At 41.7% G+C, this 26523-nt stretch overlaps 1 protein-coding gene across 1 annotated transcript; it reads right to left on the bottom strand.

The window, feature by feature from the left end:
* Positions 1-26103, bottom strand: ENC1 (ectodermal-neural cortex 1). Its single transcript, XM_073624193.1, has 3 exons — positions 25952-26103; positions 11023-12819; positions 1-4800 (listed from the first exon to the last, which is right to left on the bottom strand). The coding sequence occupies exon 2, from the start codon at positions 12809-12811 to the stop codon at positions 11042-11044; it is 1770 nt and encodes a 589-aa protein (XP_073480294.1). The 5' UTR covers positions 12812-12819; positions 25952-26103; the 3' UTR covers positions 1-4800; positions 11023-11041.
* Positions 26104-26523: the final 420 nt, after the last annotated feature.

Here is a 26523-nt window from a genome sequence, read left to right as displayed (position 1 = left end):
AAAAATTCAAACAGTGCAACTTTATTTTATTTTCTTACCACAAATTCACTTGAGAAAAAGAGAAATGCAACAAGGACAACAAAAACAGAGAAACAAGTAGAAAAAAAAAATCTTCGTCTGTCATTGACATACAAAACAAATGGCTTTGGCAAAAACTGCAAAGTTACCATAAATAAATAAATAAATAGTTTTGGATGATGCCATTACCAATTCAACAAGCAGACACTGTACATTAGATTTACAAAAGGACAACACCAAGTACAGAACAAGCTGCAAAAATAACCAAAGATATGTTTTTTGTTAACTTCCAGGTAAGAACAGGTTAACACTGGACATGGGACACTATGTGCAAACAGTTTTAAAGAGAAGAGATTCCAAGGGTGCAGGGTCCGCTGAGCGGGTGGCCTGAGAAAGTGACCCGCCTGGCTTCTTCTTTTACCCCATGTGTAAATAAAGAGCAGGTCTGATAACACAGGCAGCTTCCAATGAAAAGGCCGCTGCTCTCATTCCTGCTCATCCTGACCTTTACACCGATTCCCTTACAGATGTATTTTTACCTTTGCAGCATTGCAACTTGAGTTTATAGGAGACAACTGACATTTCTGTACCAACCAGTCTGGAGCTCGGGGAAGGAACAGCAGAACACAAATAAGAAGAAGTTGGTGAAATTTGCTTCTCTTATTTTTTTTGGTGAAATTTTTTTTTTTCAGCACTGATACTAGCTTTATCGAATAAGCCAAAAGAAATATGAACATTTTAGTAAATACACAATACCAGAGTAAACTTGAGTAGATGGTCACCAGAATGCTTTCAATTATTTCTGAAGGATTGCTATTGAATACACTTTTTTTTTCACTGCCTTACTGAATAAGCTCTTCTATGTGTTATCTCTGCTAAAATCACTCATAAGGTTAGTTGTTGAATTTTGCTGCATTTTGCAGATTTTAAAGGACTCATTCACAGGTGCAGTGGCCAGTACATTGGGGCCTTAACGTAAAGTCGTGGCCAGCACGAAATCAATGACTTCCCACACATGCAAGCATTTATGTCCTTAGAATGGATGCATGGCCCTCACACAGATACATTTTTACCAGGCTGCTGCTGTATGGACATCTCTGCTTAAACATGGTCCTTCTGCATCCTGTTCAGGCCTCTGTGCCCAAGTGCATGAGCCCTTAAAGTGTATCTCTAGCTAAAACATTTTTTTTTTTTTTTTAGTTTTAGCTAGAGTGATGATGGGTGAGAACGACTGTCAAGTTTTTATTTCAGTCCTGAGAGTTCTTGAGAGTCACCTTGTCTATCAGTCCTGGTGTTTACTGCCAGAAAGTGGGATATCCAAAATGTTAGTTGTTGAAAGATCAGGTAAAGAGTGGAAATCTTCCAATATGGACACCTAATCCCTAACTGTAATGTTCCTGGGACAGGAAGTGAAGGAAAATCTCCTTAATCAAAAAAAAAAAAAAAAAACACCAGGGTCTATAAACGTTGCATATTCTATCCAAAATAAAGGTTTCGGCTAGAGATACACTTTAAATAGCCCCCCCAAAATATAAAGTTGCCCATCCTCCAAACAAATGCAGGGCTTATCACAATAGATTCCCACATTCTCACCCATTAGTTGTATTCTCTATGTAGGTGTTAGTTAGATCAATAGTAAGAACCTATTCTTCACCGACACACTTCATTAAAGTGGAACTACACTTCATCTGGGCATCACAAAACCAAAAATGCTATTTCATTCATTTTTATTTTTCAAAGAAACTCGCTCGGCCATCCACGTCTCCATGGTTTATTTTGTTGAGAAATCACTTTGAAAAACACCCCATTTCTGGCCTCGGCCATCTTGAGTAAGGGCAGATTATTCATGTAGCACATACTTCCTGGAATCCACCTGTCATTAGTTCAGGCATGCAAGGAGAGGGTGTTCTTAGCTGAGAAAGCCCTTCCTCCCCTACTGAAGACCACTGGGATATATTCATGGGTGCTCAACCTGTAGCCTTCCAGCTGTTGCGGAACTACAAGTCCTATGATGCCTCTGCCTTTGGGAGTTGTGCTTGTAACTGTCAGTGGCTTGCAATGCCTCATGGAACTTGTAGTTCTGCAACAGCTGGATATCCACAGGTTGATCACCCATGTATTACACCATTTGCCTGGAAACCAGGAAGTAACTAAAATGTAAAAACAAAAAAAATTAAAACAAGCCAATATGATATACTTTCCTATCCATTTACTAATGCTAGCAGCATAAGGATTAAATATAGTAAATGTTGACTGAGAGGGTGAAGTTCCACTTTAACAAGCATGCCGAGTGTTACAGGTAGGGCCGAATTCATAATAATGCACAAATTGGGTCCAAAAGTCTTGCCTTGAGGGATTTTTAAGGTTCTCTAGAATGCATTTGTTTGGAGCCCGCTCTCTCGTCACCTAATCCCTACTAATAATCATTGTCAGGAGTCCTTCATCACGCAGCCGGGCAGTGTTTGTGCCTGGAGAGCGAGAATCAGCGGCAGCAGCTGTGACACACGGCTTGTTAGGGATCTAGACGGCTGATTGTGAATAGTCGTATTGAATATAGCTGTGAGGGAGAGGCCCAGCCAGGCATCGCATACTTCAATTACGGAAACCAAACACTGCAAAGTCACTCCGCACGGATCGTGTCAGTTCTCAGAATATTTACATTACATAAAACGAGAGGGGCAGCCTGAAATATGTTTTCAAGGTCTGCAATAATAAGTTAGGGTTGGAAATCTCTCTGCTGCATGCTCAATGAGCTGCTTCAATTCTTGAAGGGGTTCTGTTAGCAATGAAACACATTCATGGTTGTGGTAATGAATGAGCACAGTGAAATATAGTTTAGAGACCGTTCAGTTGATAGAACAGACAACACACTAACACTTAAATTGTACTGCACAAAGTCTGCTATAATACATAGAAAACGAACTTCATAGCTTACCAAGAGACCCCAACCATGTTGCATGATGTGGAATCATACATCCGTGTCACAGATATGTGACATTTTAGAACATACCATGTTTTGTCTCTGAAGTGTATGGAAATATAAACCCTTTTTTGTTTTGGATAGATTGGGGAAAGGTTAAACCCCCTGCTACGTATTACTGGTCATTTGTGTCCCAGCTGGGGCATTGTCACCAGATAAATCACCAAAGCTGGATAAAAATGTCTGAGCCCGGTTCACACTGCCGCGACTTGTAGTCGCATGACAAGTTGCGCCCCATTAATTGCAATGGAACTGTTGTAATCCGTGTGACTCAAGTCGCTCCGACTTAGAAAAAGGTTCCTGCACTACTTCTGGTGTGACTTCAATACAACTTGCATTGGCTTCTGTTAAAGAAGTCACATGCAAGCCGCGATGAAGTTGCGCAGGGATGTCGGGTTCAAAGTCGTGGCAGTGTTAACCCAAGCTAAGAAGGGAATTCCGCTCACTTTGGGGAGATTTCCTCTTCCTGGTGTGTCTCCAGGACAGGAAATCTCTCCAATGAGACAGTTTAGCAAAACCTGATAGAGGTTTTATCATTTCCCTACTTTATCCAAAACATAAAAAAAAGTTTTAGCTACGCATGCACACGCTTTAAGGGCCCATGCAAACAGCCATATCTGCCCATAAACAGCGTACAGGTGCATACAACCTCTGTGTCCAGAGTTGTACACCCATACACATACATGTGTTTACGAAGCTATAGACATGTACAGCCATTGACCTCTATGGACATCACTAGAGGGCTCCCCGGTGGAGCAATATACCAGAATTGAGGTTAGATATAATCATGTGCCTAAGCCCTAATGTGATCAAACGATTAGGTCTTTTGTTATGTTGCAGGAGATGTATACCTACATAATGTCATCTTCTAGACCTACAGATATCAATTTGTACTTGCTCTCACACCAAGCTATCAAAAGGCCAGGACAGTCTGTTCATGATGAGTACTGTCTTTTACTTAGTGCATTTCACCATCACAGACATCTACATCACAGTGAATGGGTAAATCACAAAAGACAGTTTGCAATGCTGCAAGTAGGTAGCTAAATACACTACTTTGAAGTATTGTTGCAAGCTCTAAATATATATTAAGCCAGGCCTTTCACATGTTAATACAACTACAAGCATTGTATCAGCATGCACACAGCAAAGGTCAATAAATAGACACAACTGGGAATGTAATAAGAAAGTCATATATAAATAGGCAGTTGAAATGGCAATGGATTGTGGGTAGTAAGACATCCAATGTTTGTTCCACCATTATTTTTTTTTTTTTCACTTCTGGCTAAATTACAGTTGTTGCTTTCGCAATGTTTAACACAGAGAATGCATTAAACTGAGAGATTAGAAGATGCCGATGGGACTGCCCATTGTGCAGTCTAATGTTAAGCAACTGGCTGTTAGAACTCTATAAGACTTGACGTCTCTGCTGCGTGGAGCCCCTAGTGTGCCCCGCAGCTGGTGCCGACATTTCCAACCACCTCGGATTGTGATGATAAACTCTTCAGTCCAGATGGATTCCAGCTATGTCCTTCTTATTAATTCACCCCAGTGTTCTCAAATGCAGAGCCAGAAAAAGAATGGTGTTAACTTCTAGTGAATAATCAGGATAATACTGATAGTTGTAGAATGCCATTTCTACCCTCTTTGTCCAGATAGACAATAACCCTTCTGCAGCCAGAGAGTCCCAGCTGTAAAATGGTTCTGTACAAGTGTCAAGCCAAACTTCTTTAGTGTAGAGCAAAAAGTCTTTTAAGTCATCTTCACGTAAAAGCTGGCTTCGAATCTTCACAGCTGAGGTCCTGCACATGAAACAAAAAGAATACAACTGTTATCTTAGTCTTCAGCAATACGGCAGATGCTTAATTCTACCATATACATTAAATTGATCCCACACAATGAAGACACAATTGTATTAGAAGATACTTAATGAGATTAGCCATCTGTCATTACACAGATTTAATTTTTACCCCATCTTCTGATAGACTTACTCATCAATATACCGACAGACTTGGCTGCTTGGCATGACAATTGGGAGGTTGTATATCTGCCAGACAAAGCTGTACAATGCAGGATACATTCAGAAAACTTGAAAAGGTCACAAAATAACTGTCATTACAGCATTGCAACATGGCACCAAAAACTACAAATGAGAAAAAAAATCTGCAAAGGTGCCAATGTAAACAAGTGTGTTTATGGGATTCAGGAATCCTTGCAAAAGCGTGCATGTTTATGTGCTCAGCAGATAAACCCCAGCCATGGTCTCTTTTTTTTAATTGGCCAAAAAAATCTAACACTTGACTTCATAAAAAAATAATCTAAGGATGTTTGCTAGGTTTTTGAGAGTGCGATAAAGCCATCAGACCTAGCTGGGAAAGACAATGATCATCACATGTCTTCTAGTAATATTTATGTGATTATTACCCAGCACTGAAATAAAGCAAGCTATATTCTAAAACATATTTTCCAAAAGATTATTCAGCGGCGGATCAGCTATTTGCCAGCACTAGATAGCAAATTAACAACATGAACTATGCAGTTGCCTCCTGCACCACCACCATGGAGAAATGCTATCCAATAGGGTAGATTTCTGGTATAGAAAGCAACCACATGTCTAAGAAACTAGAAGCTTTTAACAATGATGAACTATATTTAAAGGAAAGTTGAAGCATACTAAAATTATATATATATATATATATATATATATATATATATATATATATATATAAATATAACGGTTCAGGTTGAAGATGCTGAAGAGCATAATTATGTGTGCCTCTATTTTGTGTGCTCTCGTTCCCTTTACCCGGCCCTTTGGCAGACAATAAGGCATATATTGTATTATTTTCCTACTTCTTCTAGGGTGTGACTCCCCAAGCTTGATACATTTGGGCAGAAATGTTGAATTGTCTGAACAAGAGTGTCTAGCTGTCCCCTCCCTCTCTCCTTATATAACCTACATCATTCATGGAGTACAGAACGTAGATGGCACGGGCCCTGCAAATCAACGTTCTGGAAAACTTGTAGTGTCTGGCTCCAGGATCGCAATCTGCCAGCTCTGACATATCCCTGCCAGTGGATGCCTGGAACAGTACTGTGCAGCACTTGAAAGCTACACATTTCTCCGCTGTGATTCAGAATGAATCAGTCACAGTGACAGATCAAAAGTAACTTTTTCCTTTTCTATCTGTGTGCCATGACAGACACTAATAATTAACACCATTACTTTACCATGTATTGATTTTAGTTATCTGCCAACAACTGCCCCCTGTATGTGTGTTAAAACATTTATGTACAGTATAAGCAACATATAAAAATGCTAAAAAAGGTTTGCATGGCAACCAAATCTACGAACTCATGGAATGAACGCATTCTATTGGCTCTTGCACAATCCAGGTATTCGGACACCAGATTCCGCAAAGCAATTTTAGTTAAAGCGGAACTTTACCTGTAACAATTTGATAAAAAACAATGTTCTGTAGCAAGGAACATACATTCCACGTTAATAATTATGCTACCAAAATGAGTGTGTGCTGTATATTGCCTCCAGCATTGCTCCTGTTTCTTCTCGCTGGAGGCTGCCATTTTGCTGAAGCCCAGAGCCCCAGAACAGCAGTAAATCATAAAGCGGAACTAAACCCGTTAAATTTAAGTTACAGAAAATGGTTACATTCCTGTAATGCCGGGATTGCTAACTGTCACATTTGCTTGTGTTGTTCTCAAACTGTCAAACCATCAAATGGCTGGTGTCATAATTGGTCACATGTGCCGCACCATGGCAGTTGCAGATCAAACAGAAGCAGCTTCCTTGGCTGTAAAGGATAGGAGGGTTTAATTCCATTTTAAGGCTGTCTGCAGATCGGCCTCTACAAACTCGGCAGTGCCTAAAAACGGAGAGCAACTGAGCATGTGCAGAGCAGGGTGAGGCAGTTTATTACTGCATTTTAAACAGTATAGGCACTTATCTGTAATGTTTTACATACAGTAGCTATACTTGCAAAAGAGGCCAGTCTGAAGTAATCTATCAGGTCTTAATTTTGACTAAAGTCCCACTTGAAGGCTCCATACACACTGGGCTTAAAAAAAGTCTGTTCTCTTGGCAGTAAAAAACGCACATATAGAGCATTTTTTTGTACAGAGTTTAGGAGAGTTTTATGTTTTTTTCTGCCAGTGAGCTCCAATCAGAAGTGCAAACCAGTAGGGTTTTTTTTCCTGCCTCTAAATGTTGAGCTCAAAATATGCCTCTAATCATCCTAATGTGTATGGACACATAGGATAATATTGAGCTGCTTCTACAGGAAAAACACAAAACTCCTGTAGAAGCAGCGATTTTAGAAGCCAGTGTGCATGGAGCCTTAGATACAAGATCTGTTCCTGCACGGACTGGTTATGGTGATATTAGGCTCCTCTAGAGACTTTTTTGACTAAACCCTATTTAACTGGGTGGCTGGATAGCTGTTATTACATACGTCTATGACCATGTAAGATCATACAATAGGCTTCTACAACCAGGGGGTCATAATAGGTCTGCTAACCCTTGGTTAAGTGTTTTGACAGATCTGCCCTTACACAAGGTAAAATGGTGTGTTTGGATTGTTTAGTGAGCTATAATGTTTGGACCAGAAGAGAGAAAGTTATTGTATAATCATTTACAATCCTGGCTACATAATCACCAGATCTTGTGATCTGGGTACAGTAACCATATCCCAAATCCTTTAGATTACCAGACATAACTATAAACACTGAAGTGACAGGCGAGCGTTAATGACGTTACCGGCTCTCGTTCATATATACAGTTACTAAGCAGTGACTGAACTGGGACTGCAGGTCAGCATTCCTGGACCTCATACTAAGAGCACAAGTATGAGACCACACCTGTCCCTAGAGGTGAAAGCAGAGCAAGAAAAGTTTCCCAGCTCAGTAGCACACATTCCTCTGTACAGAGGGCAGACATGTGCCAGGGAAATGAGTAACAGAAATGAAGAGTTCTCCGGAACATGGGGGGGGGCAACAGATAACCACTACCGATGCCAAGAGATTGGGAAGTCTCTCCTTTTGTTGACACTATCTACAAGGGATCGGAAATGTGTGGCTGGTTCAAACGCTTAGCATATTTGTGATAACAAGTTGTTTGATGAAACAACAGAGCATGAAGAATAGGGTATGTCATACTGTGTAAATTCCTCTGAGTTAGGGACAGTATGCAGTGGGGAGGAAAGCCCTGCAACGCTAAACTCATGTAAAACCAGTCTGTTCTCTCTCTGAAACCTGAAGTTTGTTTGACTTTCTGTCCTAAAGGAAACCCGTGATGAACAAAGCAAGGGAACTGACACTGCTGATCTCTCATGCTGGGAAATACTAGTTGCCTGGCCTTCACGTTGATCCCCTTGCTTTAATATTTTGAGTCAATGATCCAGAACAGGGAATGATTTCTGACCTCACTCTGAATTTTCTGATCTGCAAGCCAGGTCCCACAACACCATCTTTTCCTCCAACATCATGGGGAGCTGGCTGTCTCCTCCGGGTTCCTTGCAGCTGGCCTCCTGACGACGTGTGCCACGTCATCAGGGGTCAGCTACAAGGACTAGGAAAAGAGCTGATCACCTGATGACCTGCAGCGGCTCATGCATTGTAGGTTACCCCATCTCCTGGGATTTGTGATGAGAGTATCCTAAAAGATTGAAAAGGCAGGAATAGCAGAGAGGCTTCCCCTGAACAAAAGATGTGTAAAAAAAAAAAATGTCGGGTAGGAATAAAGAGACGGAACGTGGTTGGGGAGGGTGAAGGTCCGTTTTAAGTAAGCATAGTGCAAACAAATGCTTATGGAGAGCTTATCTAGTAAAACCAACATATGTGATGATTACACAAGTTTCTACATAAAACTAACATTCTGTGATACATGACCTCTCTTAGAATCCCAAGCTTCATAAGTAAACTGCACAGCCATCATCCTATCCCTAGCTGCAGTGGGTACTTAACAACAACAAAAAAGTTGTCTTTTGGCTGATTTGGCAAATAGCGAACTATACAAAGAAACAATACAATTGTGTAATCTCCTTTGCATTTTTAAAATATTTCATAGGGCAAGGACATACACTACTGGGTTTAGGTTTAAAAGGAGAAGTATGGCCAAAGCTCTCTTGGCTCTACTTCTCCTATGGATCACAGAAGTGTAGTTTATTCTGCACTTCTGTGACCCATTTTTAGCTGTGAGCGGGCTAACATCCACTCTCAGTTGAGGTCACTTAGCCTGTCCAGGCGCTGGATGGATCCCGACTTTATAGTCGGGATCCACCCAGAAACCTGGACCAGCAGCTGGCTCAGCCTTCTCTTTTAATTGTTTATTCAGGTAGGCCCTTGCACTACAATAGTTGAAGGTAAATCTATAAAAGATTGTACAATGTCAATCCTTTTCAGAAAGATTAGGAATATGGATCACCAGCAGACACTTTCTAATATTTGTCTAAGGGAGAAGCTATCAGAAATGTTGTAAAACCTTGTCTGATCACTGTAATGTCTATAGCCCTGTACACACGTGCTGAATGTCAAGAGAGAGACATTGGCCGGTTCCATAAAAAACGTCCGACATTCGGCCTGTGTGTATGTCAGCCAGTCAACCTGTAGTTCACCGGCTTCTGATCAGCTGAGAGCGCTGACCAAAGTGTTCTGGTGGGGGTTCATCCCCCTGCCAGAACGCAACAGCTCAGTGGGGGAGATCGCTGTACTAATGTCAGATAGTTAGTACAGCAGCTCCGACCGGAGCGGTCTTTTTTTTTGAAAAAAGATAAAGATCTGAAAAAAAAACTATAATACCCTGTACACACGGTCGGACATTGATCGGACATTCCGACAACAAAATCCAAGGATTTTTTCCGACGGATGTTGGCTCAAACTTGTCTTGCATACACACGGTCACACAAAGTTGTCGGAAAATCCGATCATTCTAAACGCGGTGACGTAAAACACGTACGTCAGGACTATAAACGGGGCAGTAGCCAATAGCTTTCGTTTCTTAATTTATTCCGAGCATGCGTGGCACTTTGTCCGTCGGATTTGTGTACACACGATCGGAATTTCCGACGACGGATTTTGTTGTCGGAAAATTTGATAGCAAGCTTTCAAACTTTGTGTGTCGGAAATTCCGATGGAAAATGTATGATGGAGCCTACACACGGTCGGAATTTCCGACAACAAGGTCCTATCACACATTTTCCATCGGAAAATCCGACCGTGTGTACAGGGCATAAGTGTGTACCAGGGTTATGGCAGCCTTTAATGTGAGAATTATTAACTCTGAAAAAAGCACTGAGGTATATTATTTTCTTTGGTAGTATCACAAGGAAAAACCTAAACATCTGAAGTTAATAAAGGACTCAAGTGCCAATTTGTTGACTCTCTCAAACTATTTTATTGTTACAAACAGCCCTGGAGTCAGAGTGCACATGACATATAAATAAAGTATGTACTGTACAGGTGTTTGCAGGGGAAATAGTAGATAGTATGTGGAGAGTGTACACTTGTTCTGCAGGATAACATAGTCTAAACAGATGTCTGTATTTTGACACAAAATTTCGGCACAAACTGCGGGTCATCCAGGCCCAGTGTCTGGGGCAGATAATGAGACCTTATCACCAAATTATTAATTTCAACAAAATTTTTCCCATAAGAAATGTGCATTTTACATTGTATAAATGTTATTTACTTGTTAAAGCCTCCCTTTTATAGCTATACAAAAGCCCTAAACTACTGCTGGGTGCCACCATTTTGGATGTGGTGTTGTCAGCAGTCCCAGGAGACCAAGAGCTGACGAAAAATCAGTTGCAAATTTGCATACTAGACTAACGTGAGAGTGAAAGGGAATCTACAGGCTGGGATGAATTGTGGGTTCTTCCCTGCACATAAGGAAGTGATAATGAAAGGGAATCTACAGATTGGCATACATTGTGGCTTCTTCACACAAGAAGCAAACCTCAACATAATCTGTACTCACTGGCATAAAGACACATTCCTGAACTGAAACTTACCATGCCAGTGTGCAGTGCTTTAGGACGGCAGATGTTTCCATGTGCTGACAAATGCCGTGGGGATAAGAGAATAAGGTACTGTAGTTATGCTGTTCCACGCATCAATTGTTGGATCATAACAGTCCAGTGTTTTGCACCTCTGAATTCCAAAATACCCTCCAACTACAAACAGTTTATTGCCAGATGCTACTGCATGGCAGCTCATTCTCTTGGCTGTAACATCTCCAGCTTTAGTCCACTGATACGTTTCGCTGTTGAATTTATAAGCTGAACAGGCTGAGAACTCTGTATCTCCACCCATGATGAAGATCTGGGTTCCCAAAACTGCTGCTGCCGTGTAGCGCCAGGGCTGCGGGCAAGTAGCAGGTACAGTCCATCTGTTTTCGGTAGGATCATAGCACTGAACCTTAGGCAACTTGTCATGGCTAACACTGGTCCCACCAAAGGCAAACAATTTCAGCTTTGCACTGACCACAGCTGCATTGCTGACACCTTCTCGAAGAGGAGCGACCATTGTCCACTTGTTAGTTGCTGGGTCATACTGCTCCACTTGTTTTAGGGACACAGATGGAGAGGCAGGAAGACAGCCTGTGGCTGCAGTGTGTCCCCCTACTACATACAAACTGTGTTTTAGTTCAGCAGAGCCATGGCCAAAGCGTGCAACAAGCATTGGAGCAGCCTTTGACCACTCCTCATGAAGAGTGTCATAAACCCAAACATCTTTGGAGACACCGTTTTCTGAGCCCCTGCCTCCAGTGATATACACTTTGCAACCGATTGCACATGCACTGAATTCTTTTCGGGGACTTGGGATATCTGCCTTGGGTATGATCTCCTTTGCCTTCTGGTCAACGAGGTATAATTTATCACACATAAAAGTCTGTCCTCCCAGAAGAAACAGAGCATGTCCAGTTTTACGAGGCTTAGCACACATGCTGGTCACCACACCATCATTTTGTAATATTTTTAATTTACATCGAATAGCTTCTTCTACTAGTTCTTTGCTTTTTTTCTGCTTAATGATAAGCTCCTCCATTGCCACATTCTCCATGAGATATATGGCTGGAAGAAGAGCCAACCGTACAGTTTGGAGCAGCTCTGGAAGGTAACAATGTCGCTTATTGAGATCGTAGTTAATCCAGTTCATTGCAGATTCATATACCATTCTTTCATCTTCAGTTTCCAGTTCCTCGTGGCATAAGAGCTGTACCACCAGTTCTTTGGGTAGTTGGAGAAAGTCTTCAGTTTTGCAGATGGTTTGGAAGTTGGTAAGGCACATTCTCCAAGACAGTTCATAAAGCTTTGTGCATTGGTGAGCATCAGAGAGGAGAAGCATGCCTAAACAGTTGGTATGATGAAGGTTTTTCTCCAAGAATTCTGCACAAGCATCTCTGATGTCCTCAAACTCCAACATATCTCCTGCTTCCAGAAGGGATTCAGCATTTTCTTCATTGATGATGACTCTGGACGAATATGCATAATCCAATAGAAGCTCTAGAACTTCTGGGTGGATAGCATTGTGGAAGTTTACCTCATTTGCTTGGCTTTCTTTAAGACCACCACTGAACATGGCTTCAAAATAACGACTGCAAGCAGCCAGGACAGCTCGGTGACAAGGGAAAGACCTGCTTCCCGCCAGCAATAGGACATCTGTAAAGAGGCATTGCTGTCGTAATAGGTTGAGATGAGTGAGTACATTATCAGCATATGAAGATTTGTGGAACAGATAGATGTTCATAGAGCCAGTACTGGCTCTGGATTTACGATTCTCATGTATGCTGACTGACATCTTCACTCCTGTAGGGAAAAAAAAAAACAACATTGGTATAATTAGTCATTGTGTAAAGCCCATTTCTCAACCTCAAAACAGTAATTCACTTCTTTAAATTATGATAGCAGTCCAAAGCTCTGTCAGTTCCTGAGACACTTTCAAACAAGGCTAGTAGCTGTAAGCAATACTATTTATGAAATCACATCACTCAAATCAAAAATCTTCTGTATAACAGTAAATCTAAACACATTAATGATATTATGTAAATTAGAATGTCACCTTAATGGTATAAGGGGAACTGTAGCATTTTTAGAAATGCATATGAAACAGGTTAGCTCAATTAAATTATTTTACCATGTTGATTAATAAAACGTCTTGTTCCTATGTATAATTTGTAGATCTATATGCAACCATAATAAGAAATTATATATGCAGGCACTGCTTTCTCTTTAGTAGTGCTGCACAGTGTTGTTCCTTACTGATCCTCTTATCTCATTGCAAAGCAACCAGAGAGAATCTGTATGACAGAGAACTGGAGACTCTACATTCTTTCTGACAGGAAATATACACAATGTTCCTTGTAACCCAAACCATGTGATCTAGACCAGAGGTCTCCAAACTGTGGCCCATGGGCCGGACATATCCCTTTACCGGTCTTTATTCAGCCCTTGGGGCACTTTTCCTCTGCCTGACACCAACAATGGGGCATAATTCTTGTCACTGATACCAACATTCTTCCCACTGGCACCAATGATGGGGCACTGTTTCTCCCACTGACACCACAATGGGGCACTAGTCCTTCCCCAGATACCAACAATGAGGCACTATTCCCACCACTGACACCAACAATGGGGCACTATTTCTCCCACTGACACCAACAATGCGGCACTATTTCTCCCACTGACACCAACAATGGGGCACTATTTCTCCCACTGACACCAACAATGGGGCACTATTTCTCCCACTGACACCAACAATGGGGCACTATTTCTCCCACTGACACCAACAATGCGGCACTATTTCTCCCACTGACACCAACAATGCGGCACTATTTCTCCCACTGACACCAACAATGAGGCACTATTTCTCCCACTGACACCAACAATGAGGCACTATTTCTCCCACTGACACCAACAATGAGGCACTATTTCTCCCACGGACACCAACAATGAGGCACTATTCCTTCCCTGTTACCAACAATGAGGCACTATTCATACCACTGACTCCAATGATGGGGCATCATTTAGGATGCCCCATCCCAAATGCTCCCATTTGGGATGCTCCCATTGACGCCAGGGCATTTTCTACTGACACTGACCACAGTCCGGCCCCCTTAAAGTCTGAAGGACAGTAAACTGGCCCTTTGTTTAGAAAGTTTAAGGGCCCTGCTCTAAATTATCTGGGCTTGAGGTAATATAGGGAAACATTTTTCAACTGATGGCAAGCAATGTATTCCTTTTTTTTGTACGTAGAAGAATAATGGTGTTGATGTTTGAGAAGAGCGAGACAAGAAAAACTGTCTTCTGGTTCCACAGCAACCAACTAGCATTATTGTTCAAGTTTCAAACCCTAGCTGGGGAAATGACAGTTGGAAAGTGATTGGATTTTTTTCTTATAGCATGTTTCTCATATATCAGCTTGATTTGTGAATACTGACATTTACCTTTTTGGTTCATGTAAAGTGTATATTTTTGTGTCTGGTCCTCTTTTATGTTTAGTGGGACATCAGAAGGTCACACATGGTTCATGAACATCTGGTTGGAGACTGGGATTTTGGGTGATATTTGAATTTACCTTTGGCTAACATAGTTTTTTTTTTTTTTTTTATTGTGAGCTGAGCCAATACTCATAGAAAAGCAGTCAATCGATAAATTAGGAACTAGTACCATTATGTGCTGTCCACCTCCCAGAAAAAAGATGGGCTGTAAATTGGATCAGGACATTTGGAAGCAAACTTGTTTTTTTTAGGATGGAACCCTAAAGTGTAGTTCATTATACTATACATATATTACATAGTATATGTAGTATATACTATACATTGCAAACTTAGAAGTTTACTCATCTCGACTGACCTAGATAATGATCTTCTGATTTGGACCACAATGTGGCTGCCAACATTGGTGCTCATTTATCGAAGTCTGAGCTGTCTGTCTAATGTCCTATAACAGTTAATAAGATTCAAAAACGTACTGGAAATGGCAAAGCATGAAAGTCAGAATAACAATTCTGCGGGTCTCCAATTTAGATTGTGCTCATAAAAATAAACTATAATAGTTTTTGATCATTTTTATTACTTACAAGTTTATAAACTGAACTTTAATATCATGTATTTTATTATTATTCTAAACCTATTTTACAAACAAGGTTTAATATAGGATGCTTATGTAAGATTTTGCTTACAAAAGCAGGCTAGGCTGTCTAATAGGAATGCCCATTACTGTATCTCCAAATGGAAAGTGGGTCTTTTCTTTGATGTATTCAGCAGGGTATGTGGTATTGGATCTACAGCTATTTAAAGAAGAATTCCAGGTATGGCTATTTTTATATAGTTAGACTGGTCGAGCTTGGACCAATGCAACTATCCATATACCATACCTATATGCATAGAAGCTGCTGTGATCTTCACTAGCTTCCAGGCCCTGTGCTAAGCAGCTGCCCTGCTGCATTCTGAAAACAAGAGGCCTACTGCTCAGCATGGGTGCCAATCAGAGATTTCTTTGCATCCTCCCAAAGAATGCAAAGCGTTCCCTGATTGGACGAAGTGGGGATAAATTCACAATATAAGAGTAATTCATGCTATTCATAATATAGTTAAGCAAGCTTGGTGGAGTAGAATAGCCTTGAGTGAGACATCTATTGGCTGCAAGTGGTAAACCAGTCAAAAAAAATGTATTTAAATTGCTATAAATTTCCTTTAGATATATTCCTAAATAATCCTTTTTGTAGGCCAGCGCTGACAGGGTCACTTTAAGGATAAAACGTCCAAGTTTTTCAATTAATACGCTTTTATGTAATCAACATGAACTTTGGAATGGCCACTGTTTTTAAATGGATTCATCTTGAAACAAATCATTATGAAGACTGATTGGAATAAAGTTTAATATATTGATATCAATGCCTGAAACACAGAAAGAAATAAGCTAATTATCTACCTAACACTATACTGATCTATTTTTTGCACTTTGCTATAGTTTCTATTTCATGCTTTGTACTTTCCTTTATGCGGTATTTATATAATATATATATGTGTGTGGCTTTTTTTCACATTATCTTTCACTGTCTTGATAGTCTTGTAAAACTAGTTCAGCCACTTTAGAGAGATCCATGGTAGACCATATATCAACAGACCAGCCTGCTTCTTACCCCTGACACCTCCATCTACGACAGTCACATGATCCACTCTACACATGTCAACATGCAAACATCATGATCATAACAAGAAAACATATCTTATGCATGTGATAAAGGAGGCATGCACACCATACACCTGCATGTGTTGAAAGATGGATTACTGATCTCAGCACGACTCCATGAAAGCCGTAGACTGCAATATGGAACACCAAATTTCGAGCCAAGTTTTAAACTCTGCCAGGCGAATAGCAGTGCAGAGTCAGAAAGTTTGGCAGGAAACACGTGCAGCTCTAAAATTTACTACCCCTAAGCACACATCCCTACTTCATTAATTTATATAACTCATGTAATTGTAAACCACCACACTCAAAGAAAGAAAGGTTTGGACACATCCTTCTGAAGACTCTTTTCTTAACTGCCATTACAAAGGTCAGCCCGATTGATTTACAACTGTTAAACATCTTACTGTCAATACCTCAAAGTGCTCATGTAACACTCTACATGCCAGAAGGAGCTATTTTAAATAGTGGGAAACCTGACCGCATTTTCTAATTAAGACAAGATGCTTTTAAATGTAAAAAAACAAAAACAAAACAACGACATTGCCCTAAAATCAAAAACAATGGTGTAAAAGTGATAGTAAACCCTCATTTTTTTTTTTTATACGCGCTTTCAGCAGCTAATGTAATCATTTTCTAAGTATGTAGCTTCTTTAGATGTTAATCCTTGCCTATGCCCCTGTTTAGGCAACTTTCATGATACCATGACCACTGCCCCAGGTTTCCTGTTTCAGGTTGACTCCTTTCATTTGCAGCTTCCTATCAAGCCACCCTTGCATATAGGGATCAGAGCTATGTTTCCCTACACTGTGTGCATCAAGAGAAACACAGCGCCATAGCCTAGGATGGCAAGGCACTCCCCTCTTCCAAGCTAACACACTGGCTTGAGACTGCACTGTCCACTGTTAAAGTGATTGTAAAAGGATTATATTTTTTTTTTTAAATAACAAACATATATCATACATTCTTGCTCTGTGCAATGGTTTTACACTGAGCAGCCCTGATCACCTCTTCTCTGGCCCCACGCCGGCGCTCCTTCTGCCGGGTGCCCCCAAAGAAAGCAGCTTGCTGTGGGGGCATCCAAGAAAGCATGCTCTGGAGCCGTGGTTCTGTGTGTCCATTCACACACACAGCTGTGGTTCAGTCCAACCCCCTCCATCTCCTGATTGGCTCAATGGCTGTGATTGACAGCAGCAGGAGCCAATGGCTCTTGCTAGTGCCAAAAGCTAATCAGGAGTGTGAGTCCCTAGAGGAAAGGCTCTCGTAGACATTGCTGGGTCGAAAGGGGGCTCGGGCAAGTATTAGGGGTGATGCTGCACACACGTTTTTTACCTTCATACATAGAATGCATGAAGGTAAAAAAAAAAAAAAAACTTGTGCCTTTACAACCACTTTAAGTTTTACAAATGGCCAAACAGTTTCTGTGTAAGAAGGCAACTATGCTATTCACACCTCAACAAGTCTTCCCAAGCCAGCTAATAGGCCACTGAATATACAAATGATCTGGCTGGATACAAGACAAGATGACAGCATATGCATGTGGGTGCAATCATCATGCAACCAGATTTATACATGAAGCTCAGCATGCCATGTACCAATCAGGACAGAAGGTTAGGAGGGATAATTATCAGCTATTAAGATCAAAATATCTTATGATACAATGTTCAACAAAAAGCATAAGGCCACAATGGAGTATTAATAGTAGAACACACAAACAAAGGATGAAGACAGGAAAGGTTCTCACAGTTTCCGGTTGTATCTGGGTTACCTTAACAAACAAAAGACACCTTCCCGTGCCATGATGAAATTAAAGGTTGAGTAAATAGAATGGTTAGTAGAACAGGTTTAAGTTTTTGTAGTGCAACTGAACAGTGGTAAATGAAATGAAAGAACTTGTACTCAAAATAAACACAAATTTGCTAAAGGCACTCATGTGATGACCACAGAAAGGCATTTGGATCATCAGTATACAATCATTTTCAATCACATATCAAGTATAAGCAGTGTCCCTTCTGATGGGCATGTCTATGTTGCGGGCACATACACACAGGGGTGAACAAAGTAATGTGGAATTCAGAAGCCAGTATGTCTATTGCAGGACCAGCTCCATTGAAAACTTAAAGTGGAAGTCCATGCAAAATCTAAAATCCCTGCATCTATAGACACCACGGATCTAATACTAACCTCTCTACACCTGTAAAGAAAAGATGAGTATACATACCTTTTTGGAAGCCAATCTGACCCTCTCCAACCCGATCTCCAGCGCCGGAAGCTCTGCAGAGGACACGGACGACAACTGCTGTGAAATGAATGGGAAGTGACCTCACCCATAGAGTTACTATGGGGCTTCCGTTGTCCTCTGTCTCCTCTACACCCACCTACACAGAGAAGCCACGGCTGACAGCTCAGCGTGGGATCCGGGTTGGAGCGGGTCAGATCGGCTTTCCAAAAAGGTATGTATACTCAATTTTTCTTTACAGGGATAGAGAGGTTAGTGTTAGATCCATGGTGTCCAAAGATGCAAGGATTTTAGATTTTGCATGGACTTCCACTTTAAGAATTTAGGTGGGGTCCACTTCAAAAATTAGGTGGCAGTCATAGATTTTAGGGGAACATTGGCTACCTGGCTTCTGGAATTTAACATTACCATGCATAGCCCCCATACCCCTGGCTCTGCCTGCCTTAAAGGATGCCAGCCTCTATCCCAGCCATTCTCAACCAGGGTTCTGTCATCCCCTAGTGTTCCTAACAGGAGTTGCTTAGCAAATTAACCTAACATATGGTGCTTGGTTAGTATGGGGTCAGCACCACTTGGCAAAGCCAGCTGCATGACACCAGTGAACTCTTTATCTATCTATAAGTGGGTGGGTGGGGACAAAACAATGTGGAATTCAGAAGCCAATATGTCCAATTGTGGGAGCCAGCTTCATTAACAACTTTAAGAAAACTTAAAAATTTAGTTGGCAGTCATAGATTTTAGGAAAGCACTGGCTACCTAGCTTCTGAAATTTAAATTTATCTTCCAAAAACTTGTCTACCTTATAGGATGCCAGTCTCTATCCCAGCCATTTTCAACCAGGGTTATGTGATACCCTAGCATTCAACCAGCTGTAGCTAAGTGGCCTAACATAATGGTGCTTGGTTAGTTTTGAGGTCAACGTCACTTGGCAAAGCTAGCTCCATGACACCAATGAACTTTTTAGCTGACTATAGGTGTGGCATTCTGCCAACCAATATAAGGTGGGCATTCTTTCCAACAATGTAAGGTACCCGGTTCCCAGAGACCTAAAAATGACTTCAACGGTTCCACTGGGGCAGGGGTAGGCAACCTTGGCGCTCCAGCTGTTTTAAAAACTACAAGTCCCATGAGACATTTCAAAACCCTAACAATCACAGGCATGACTGCTAGAAGCAGAGGCATGATGGAATTTTTAGTTTCACCACAGCTGGAGGGCCGAGGTTGCCTACCCCTTCTCTAGGGTAAAAAGGTAAAGTAGTTGTAAAGGTTGAAGGTTTTATACCTTCACGCATTCATGAAGGTAAAAAAAAAAAAAAAATGTTCTGTGTGCTGCTCCCCCCACATCACTTCCCTTATACTCACCTGAGCCCTCTCGATCCAGTGATGCGCACGGTTACTTTGTCTGTCCCTGGTCTCTTTCTCTCTCCTCATTGGCTGAGACACAGCTATTGGCTCCCACTGATGTCAATCACAGCCAGTGAGCCCTAGAGGTGAGAGCAGACGGCAGGACCAAGCCATGGCTCTGCGGGTCTTATGGAAGCATAGAGAGGGTCTCGGGAGCAAGCATGCACCAGTGCCCTCAGAGAAAGCAGCTTGCTATCGGGGGCATTAATCAAGGAGGAGGAACCAGGATCGCTGGCTGGGGACCCGAGTAGAAGAGGATCGTGGCTGTTCTGTGCAAAACCATTGCACAGAGCAGGTAAGTGTGACATGTTTGTTATTAAAAAAAAAAAAATCTTTAGAAACACCTTAAGAAAGGCTGCTCTACCCAATCGTGTTAAAATCACATTTACCAAGCAATAACATAAGCCTAGTTCCTGGGGCAACTTTTTATTGTTTTAATTTCAAAGTAACAGCACACCATTTTGAACTACCCCTCAAAGTCTTCCTCCACAATAAATGGACCTGCGTCAGTATGTATTCCACCAGGGGATGGCTGAGCTACTACTATAAAACCAACCCCTCCATTTATACACCTCAAACATTTAAACGACGTAGCCAGTAGGGCATTCCGGCACTTGTAAGCTCCCAATAAACAGAAAGCCATGGGATGCCAATCACAACCACAGAGGTTAAGATCGGATTTAATGACACATGGTAAGCTGTACAAACAGGAAGTGCTGGGGGTTCCTTCAAATTGCAAATGTGTGCTTAACTAATCAAATGTGCCATTCCTCCTTTATAACTGACACCACACACAGCTGTCTGAAGCAGGCAGTGTTCTACAGATCTTTGGAAAGAACATAAAGAGAATTCATCAACGTCTTATCTCACAGGAACGAATGCAATGCCGGTCATTTCTGAAGATTCCACGCATCACAATTTTTTCCAGTGCACTTTCCAGCTACAAAGCAAATCCCTGCCTGCTACATAAGTGCAACTTTCCTCCAGGCTGTCAAGATATGGTCTCCTGAAGTCAGTGAACAGACTAGTAAAGGTCTGTACTGTATATATAGGTGACCGTGATCTCATTCCATGACAGAAAAAGAACACTTCACCTTCCCATTAACATAGAGGAATGTATCTAACAGAGTCAGGATTTATAACCATTGCAGAGGAGGAATGTGCACGAGTATGTGACTTCAGGGCATCTTCTGAAAGGTTGTCAGCGACCTTCAAACAGAACCTATCAAACCTGTACAAGGGAAAAAATATTCAGCCGCCCACATCATATTAAAGCAAGTCTTTAGGCAGGAAAATAAAATCATAAACACATTCTCCGGAGGTGATCAGGAAGCTTCCTTTGATATGTAGAGGAACTTGAGCTGACTTGCGCAATAGACTGCTACAGAATGTACAGCTCAAATAATCTCTATAATGCATCTCTGCACATAGACATAAGCTGGCTGTCTAAAAATTAAACACAGAATGACTGTTCTTAACAACAATGGCAGGATAAACATGCAGACACAGATTGACCATGTATATAAATACACTGACTTAATCATGGCAGAATAAAGGTGACCAGCTGAGAAAATTCAATGCAAGACATCAACTCTTTGCCTAAGGCTAGTTGGCCAAGGGTGACTACAATAGCTGCAGGGAAGCAACAGACATACAAATCGGACAGGGGTTTCTAACATGCCAACAGACATTCAATATTTTCCATCTGGCCATAATTGGTTGGATCTTAGAGTTGATGAATAAAGGCTGTGCTTTGTCTCTTACTTGTTGCCCATAATAACTATTTAGAATCATTGGTTCATATTTAAACCTATATAAATGGAAGTTAGGAACTGAATGGTTGCTATAGGCATCAAAAACTATCATACAACAGCTCCTTTATAGGTAAATTTGTATATATCTGTCAACTAACTTATGCTTGATGGACTTTCTATAGATTTTTCTTGGTGCTTTTTTTTTTTTTACAAGAAAGGTCATTACTTAAAGTGTATGTAAACCCTTACCTTGTAAAACAATCCATTCAGTTTAAAGAAAGAAATGAAAGGCAAAACATGTGTATATACACAACACAATATAAATAGCTTGTTTCCCCTTTTTAGAAGTGATCAGATAGCCTCCATTCTCAGCCCCACAGAGAGGTGAGGGAGGAAAAACAGCAGCACACTGAATGTCCCAGTGATAGGCTGTGCAGGGGAGTGGTGTGAGAAGAAGTCTGATCTTTGGAGGAGAGCACACTGAGTTAGAGAACTGACCATGCTGTGTTATCATGCCTAGTGCGGTCCGTTTTTAATAGGAAAGCAGAGAGACTGGCAGGAATACCAGGGATTTCACACAAAGGAAGCAATACAAAGAGAACAGTATATGTTTTCATACAAAAACATGGTACAGCACGCACATATCAGAAATATGAAATGTTCGGTTTACATATTCTTTAACTCTCCCCAAAATTGCTCAGGCTTGGAAATGGCATGAAGAATGTCATAAAACATGTGCACAGCCAAGCTACATACACATAGGTTAATCATCTTCTGTGTAAATTAGCCCTCCTATCAGCAAGTCTTTGGAGTGTGGGGGGTAACCCAAGAAAGCACTGGGAGACCATGCAAACTCCATGCAGATAGTGTCCTAGACAATATTTGAACCAAAGACCCCATAAGTGCTAACCACTAAGCCACTGTGCCACAGTGGGTACACTTATAGAACCAAGAGTACTTCTATAAGTACTGACCATACACATATGACACTCAGGGGTTGATTTACTAAAACTATAGCGTGCAAAATCTGGTGCAGCTCTGGTGCAAGGAAACTAATCAGCTTCCAGGTTTTATTGTCAAAGCTTAATTGAACAAGCTGAAGTTAGAGGCTAATTAACTACCATGCAGAGCTGCACCAGATTTTGCACTCTTCAGTTTTAGTAAATCAACCCTCAGTCATATATAAAGCTGGCATTTAAAGCAGCAGTGTAGCCAAGGTGTGTGGACCAAGTCTAATGGCACCAAGCTATCTCTAAAATAGGAGACCACATGTAAGCTTCCAGCGTAATTGATAACATTGAAAGTAATGCAGCAGGACCTTTCCTTTTCACATATATTTCTAATCTTAATTCCCAACCTATAATGTGCATACATCAATAGCATACTAGTACGGGTGATCACCAACGCCTGGCATATAGTGTGCATTTCTTAGACAAAAGCCATGAGGACAGCACCCCATAGCCAGCATAGTCTATACACTTGTGTAGGAGCCACTCCTCCAAGCCTAAGCCCATGGTGGGAACACGCTTTTAGCCTAACACAACATGACAGCTGAATATGCAGCACGTGTAAGACGTATTAGATGTATCCAAACCCGTGTCTAAGAATTGACTTAACAATAATCTCCAGCACACTTGGGTCTGCACATCCCATTTACACTTACCTCACTAAAATATTGACAAACTACTTTCTTACAGAGTAACTATTATATATTGTTTAGTGAATAAAGACACAATCTTGCAAAGTGCAAAGAATAAACAAAAATCTGACATAACAATGCATAGCATGAAATGACAGGTAGGGTGGTCCTTTTCTCAAGAGCTTACACTTTAAAACGTATGCACATTTTTTTAGCTATTATTTGCATCTTGGCTCTGTGTGTCACATAATAAGACACATTTCTTTAATAAGGCAAAGATCAATATGTTAAAAAAGGACAGCAATCCAAGTAACCCCCAAATGATAAATCAACAAATAATCTTTCCTTGTCCTGACTATAATACTAAATAATCATGGGTAGTGCACACCACCATTCCTCTTATGTACTAAATCAATATATTGGTGAAAGTTCCCATTCTATAATATAATTAGTATGAAAAGGGGGTGTTTTAAAGACCATCCTAGCTTCATTTGTTATATCAATACAAACTTGGTTGGGAAGCCTGGAACTTAGACTGGCACTAGTAGGGAGCTGGCTGGTATTGGGAGTCCAGGATGGCAGTGTTGGGCAGGGACTATGCTCTCTAGGAGCAGACAGAGGCACACAGTACTGGAAAGCTGAGCCTGGGAACAATAATAGGCACTCAGGCTGAACGTACAGCAGTTCTCATTCAAATGTCGCTCCTCCCAATACTGGGAACACACAGCAATGGGCAATCCTTAATGGCATCGCTGTTACCATAACAATTACAAAGCCAGCCATGGTTTAGGGTTTACAGTGCAGGGACTGTCATCCAGAGCCCTCTCCGGACTCATTGCCATGCAATATGCAGCACTTAATGTTACAAATCAAACTACCTTGTTCTATTAGAACTTCTTTCCTCTATTGTGCTGTCAGAAAGTCTGGCATGCTGCATTTTGGGCGCACTGATCTGCATGTTGTCATTCAAGTCTATCGCATGCAATCCTAAATTCAGTTCATGCAGTTCTTGTGTGTATCCAATAATAGTGATATCTTCTAAATGTAGGGATTGATCTAAAAGGATCCTCACCACATGGCAAAGCTACAAGACTTTGGGGTACCTACCAATGCCATCACACGCAGCGACCCTTATCACATTGTCGTATTACAAGACCTTAGGGTCCCTATCACTGCCCTCATACAATGCTACACATTAGAGTACCAACTGCTGCCATCCTTGACACATGGCAATGCCGCTAGAAACTAGGGCTGCTACTACTTGTCATGCTTATCACATAGTGATGCTACAAGACTTTATTCTATGACTTCCATTGTGCAGATGGTCATCCTTATCATACGACAAAGCTACCAGAAATTAGGGAACCTAGCACTGCCATCCTTATCACATGGCAATGTTGCCAGACATAATGGTACATATCATAGCCATCTATACCACATGGCAATGCTAAGACATTAGGCTACCTACCACTGCCAGCTACACCACATGACAATGCTGCCAGACATTGGGGTACCTACCTCTGCCATCTTCATCAAATGGCAATGCCACCATACATAAGAGTATCTATGTTTGCCACCTATACCACATGGAAATGCTTCAAAACATTAGGCTACCTACCACTGCCAACCTTTTCACATGGCAATGCTACAAGTCTTTAGGGTTGCTACCAGTGTTATGATACACATGGTCATTCTCATCACATGCCAGTGCTACAAGACATTAGGGCACCTACTACTGGCATCCATAACAATGCTATGAGACAATAGAGTACCTAGCATGCCACCATTACTACACAGCAATTCTACAAGGCATTAGGCTACCTATCTCACATGGCAATGCTACCAGACATTGGGATACCTACCACTGCCATCCTTATCACATGCCAATGCCACAAGCCCTTAGGGTTCCTACCAGTGTTATCATAAACATTGGTCACCCTCAGCACATGCCAATGCTTCAAGATGTTAGGTTACCTACCACTTCCATCCTTATCACATGCCAAAGCTAAAAGATTTCAGGGTGCCTACCACTGCCACCAAACACATGGTAATCCTCATCACACACCAGTGCTACCAGAAGTTAGAGTACCCACCAATGCCACCTTTATCACATTGCCATGCTATAAGACTGCAGGGTCCCTATCAATGATATCATACAGATGGTCACACCTAACTACATGCCAATGCTACAAGACATTAGGGCACCTACCACAGCCAGCTATATCTCACGGAGAAGCTACCAGACACTGGGATACCTACCTCTGCTATCCTTATCACATAAAAATGCTACAAGACTTCAGGGTACCTACCAATAACATCATACACATGGTCATCCCCATCACATGCCAGTGCTAAAAGATACTAGGGTTAGGTACCTACCACTGCCACCTTCATCACACTGCAATACTATAAGACATCAGGGGACCCCCAGTCCATGGTATATACATGGCACTATATATCACTGAGCTGCCCCCCCCCCCCAGGCTGATACCACCACTGCCATCCTTATCACATGCCAATGCTGCAAGACTTTAGGGTTCGTACCACTGCCAACTTCTAATACTCAGTGAGTTCTTTCCTAAAGTCCCCTTCTGTGATGTCCTTGTATTTGTAATAGGATCCATCCCTTGTGAGATCTGATCCCTACACTCCGATCCATCCTGCAGCTTCTATCAGTGCCCAGGCACACGGGGCTCCCAGGACATCACTCACCTTTAGCTCACAGGGGATCATGTCAGTGTGCGGAGTCCCGCTGGTGGCTCCAGGCTCTCGGTGCTCCGGGATCTCAGTACTCCGGTGAGTGGCTGAGCGGTGTGTCGGGTCTCCGTACAGAACACATGGGGCTGGGGGGGAGGAGGAGGAGGAGGAGGAGGAGGAGGAGGAGGAGGAGGAGGAGGAGGAGGAGGGGAGGACACAGGAGAGGAGAAGGGGCGCTGTGTGTCTCATCAACCTCTCTGCAGCCTGACTTCATTCACGGCGAGGTGTGATAGGAGGAGGAGGAGGAGGGGGCGTGTCCAATACTACTAGAGGAGGAGGAGCTGTCACCATGCAAATCCATTCTCAACACAATGCCATGCAGCCTGCAAGATCCACACAACATCCCATCGTCACATTGTTACCATTCCATATCCCTGATGGCTCTCAGAGTCTACTGATCAGTGTTTTCACCCAACATTCACCCATGTCTATGAGGTCCCATTCACACTTCACATTGTGCACTTTTTTCTTGGGACAAATGCACTAAAGAAGCTCCTGTATATTTCCAGGCACAGAGATTGGCTTTT

The sequence above is a fragment of the Aquarana catesbeiana genome, linkage group LG01 (genome assembly GCF_042186555.1).
Source record: "Aquarana catesbeiana isolate 2022-GZ linkage group LG01, ASM4218655v1, whole genome shotgun sequence".
NCBI classification, from domain to species: domain Eukaryota; kingdom Metazoa; phylum Chordata; class Amphibia; order Anura; family Ranidae; genus Aquarana; species Aquarana catesbeiana.
The sequence above is the reverse complement of the archived record's forward strand: the minus strand, read 5'-3'. Positions and strand labels throughout refer to the sequence as shown.

What these genes read in the sequence shown, in the direction of transcription:
- ENC1 (XM_073624193.1), bottom strand. Translation starts at nt 12,811, where the DNA reads ATGTCAGTCAGCATACATGAGAATCGTAAATCCAGAGCCAGTACTGGC.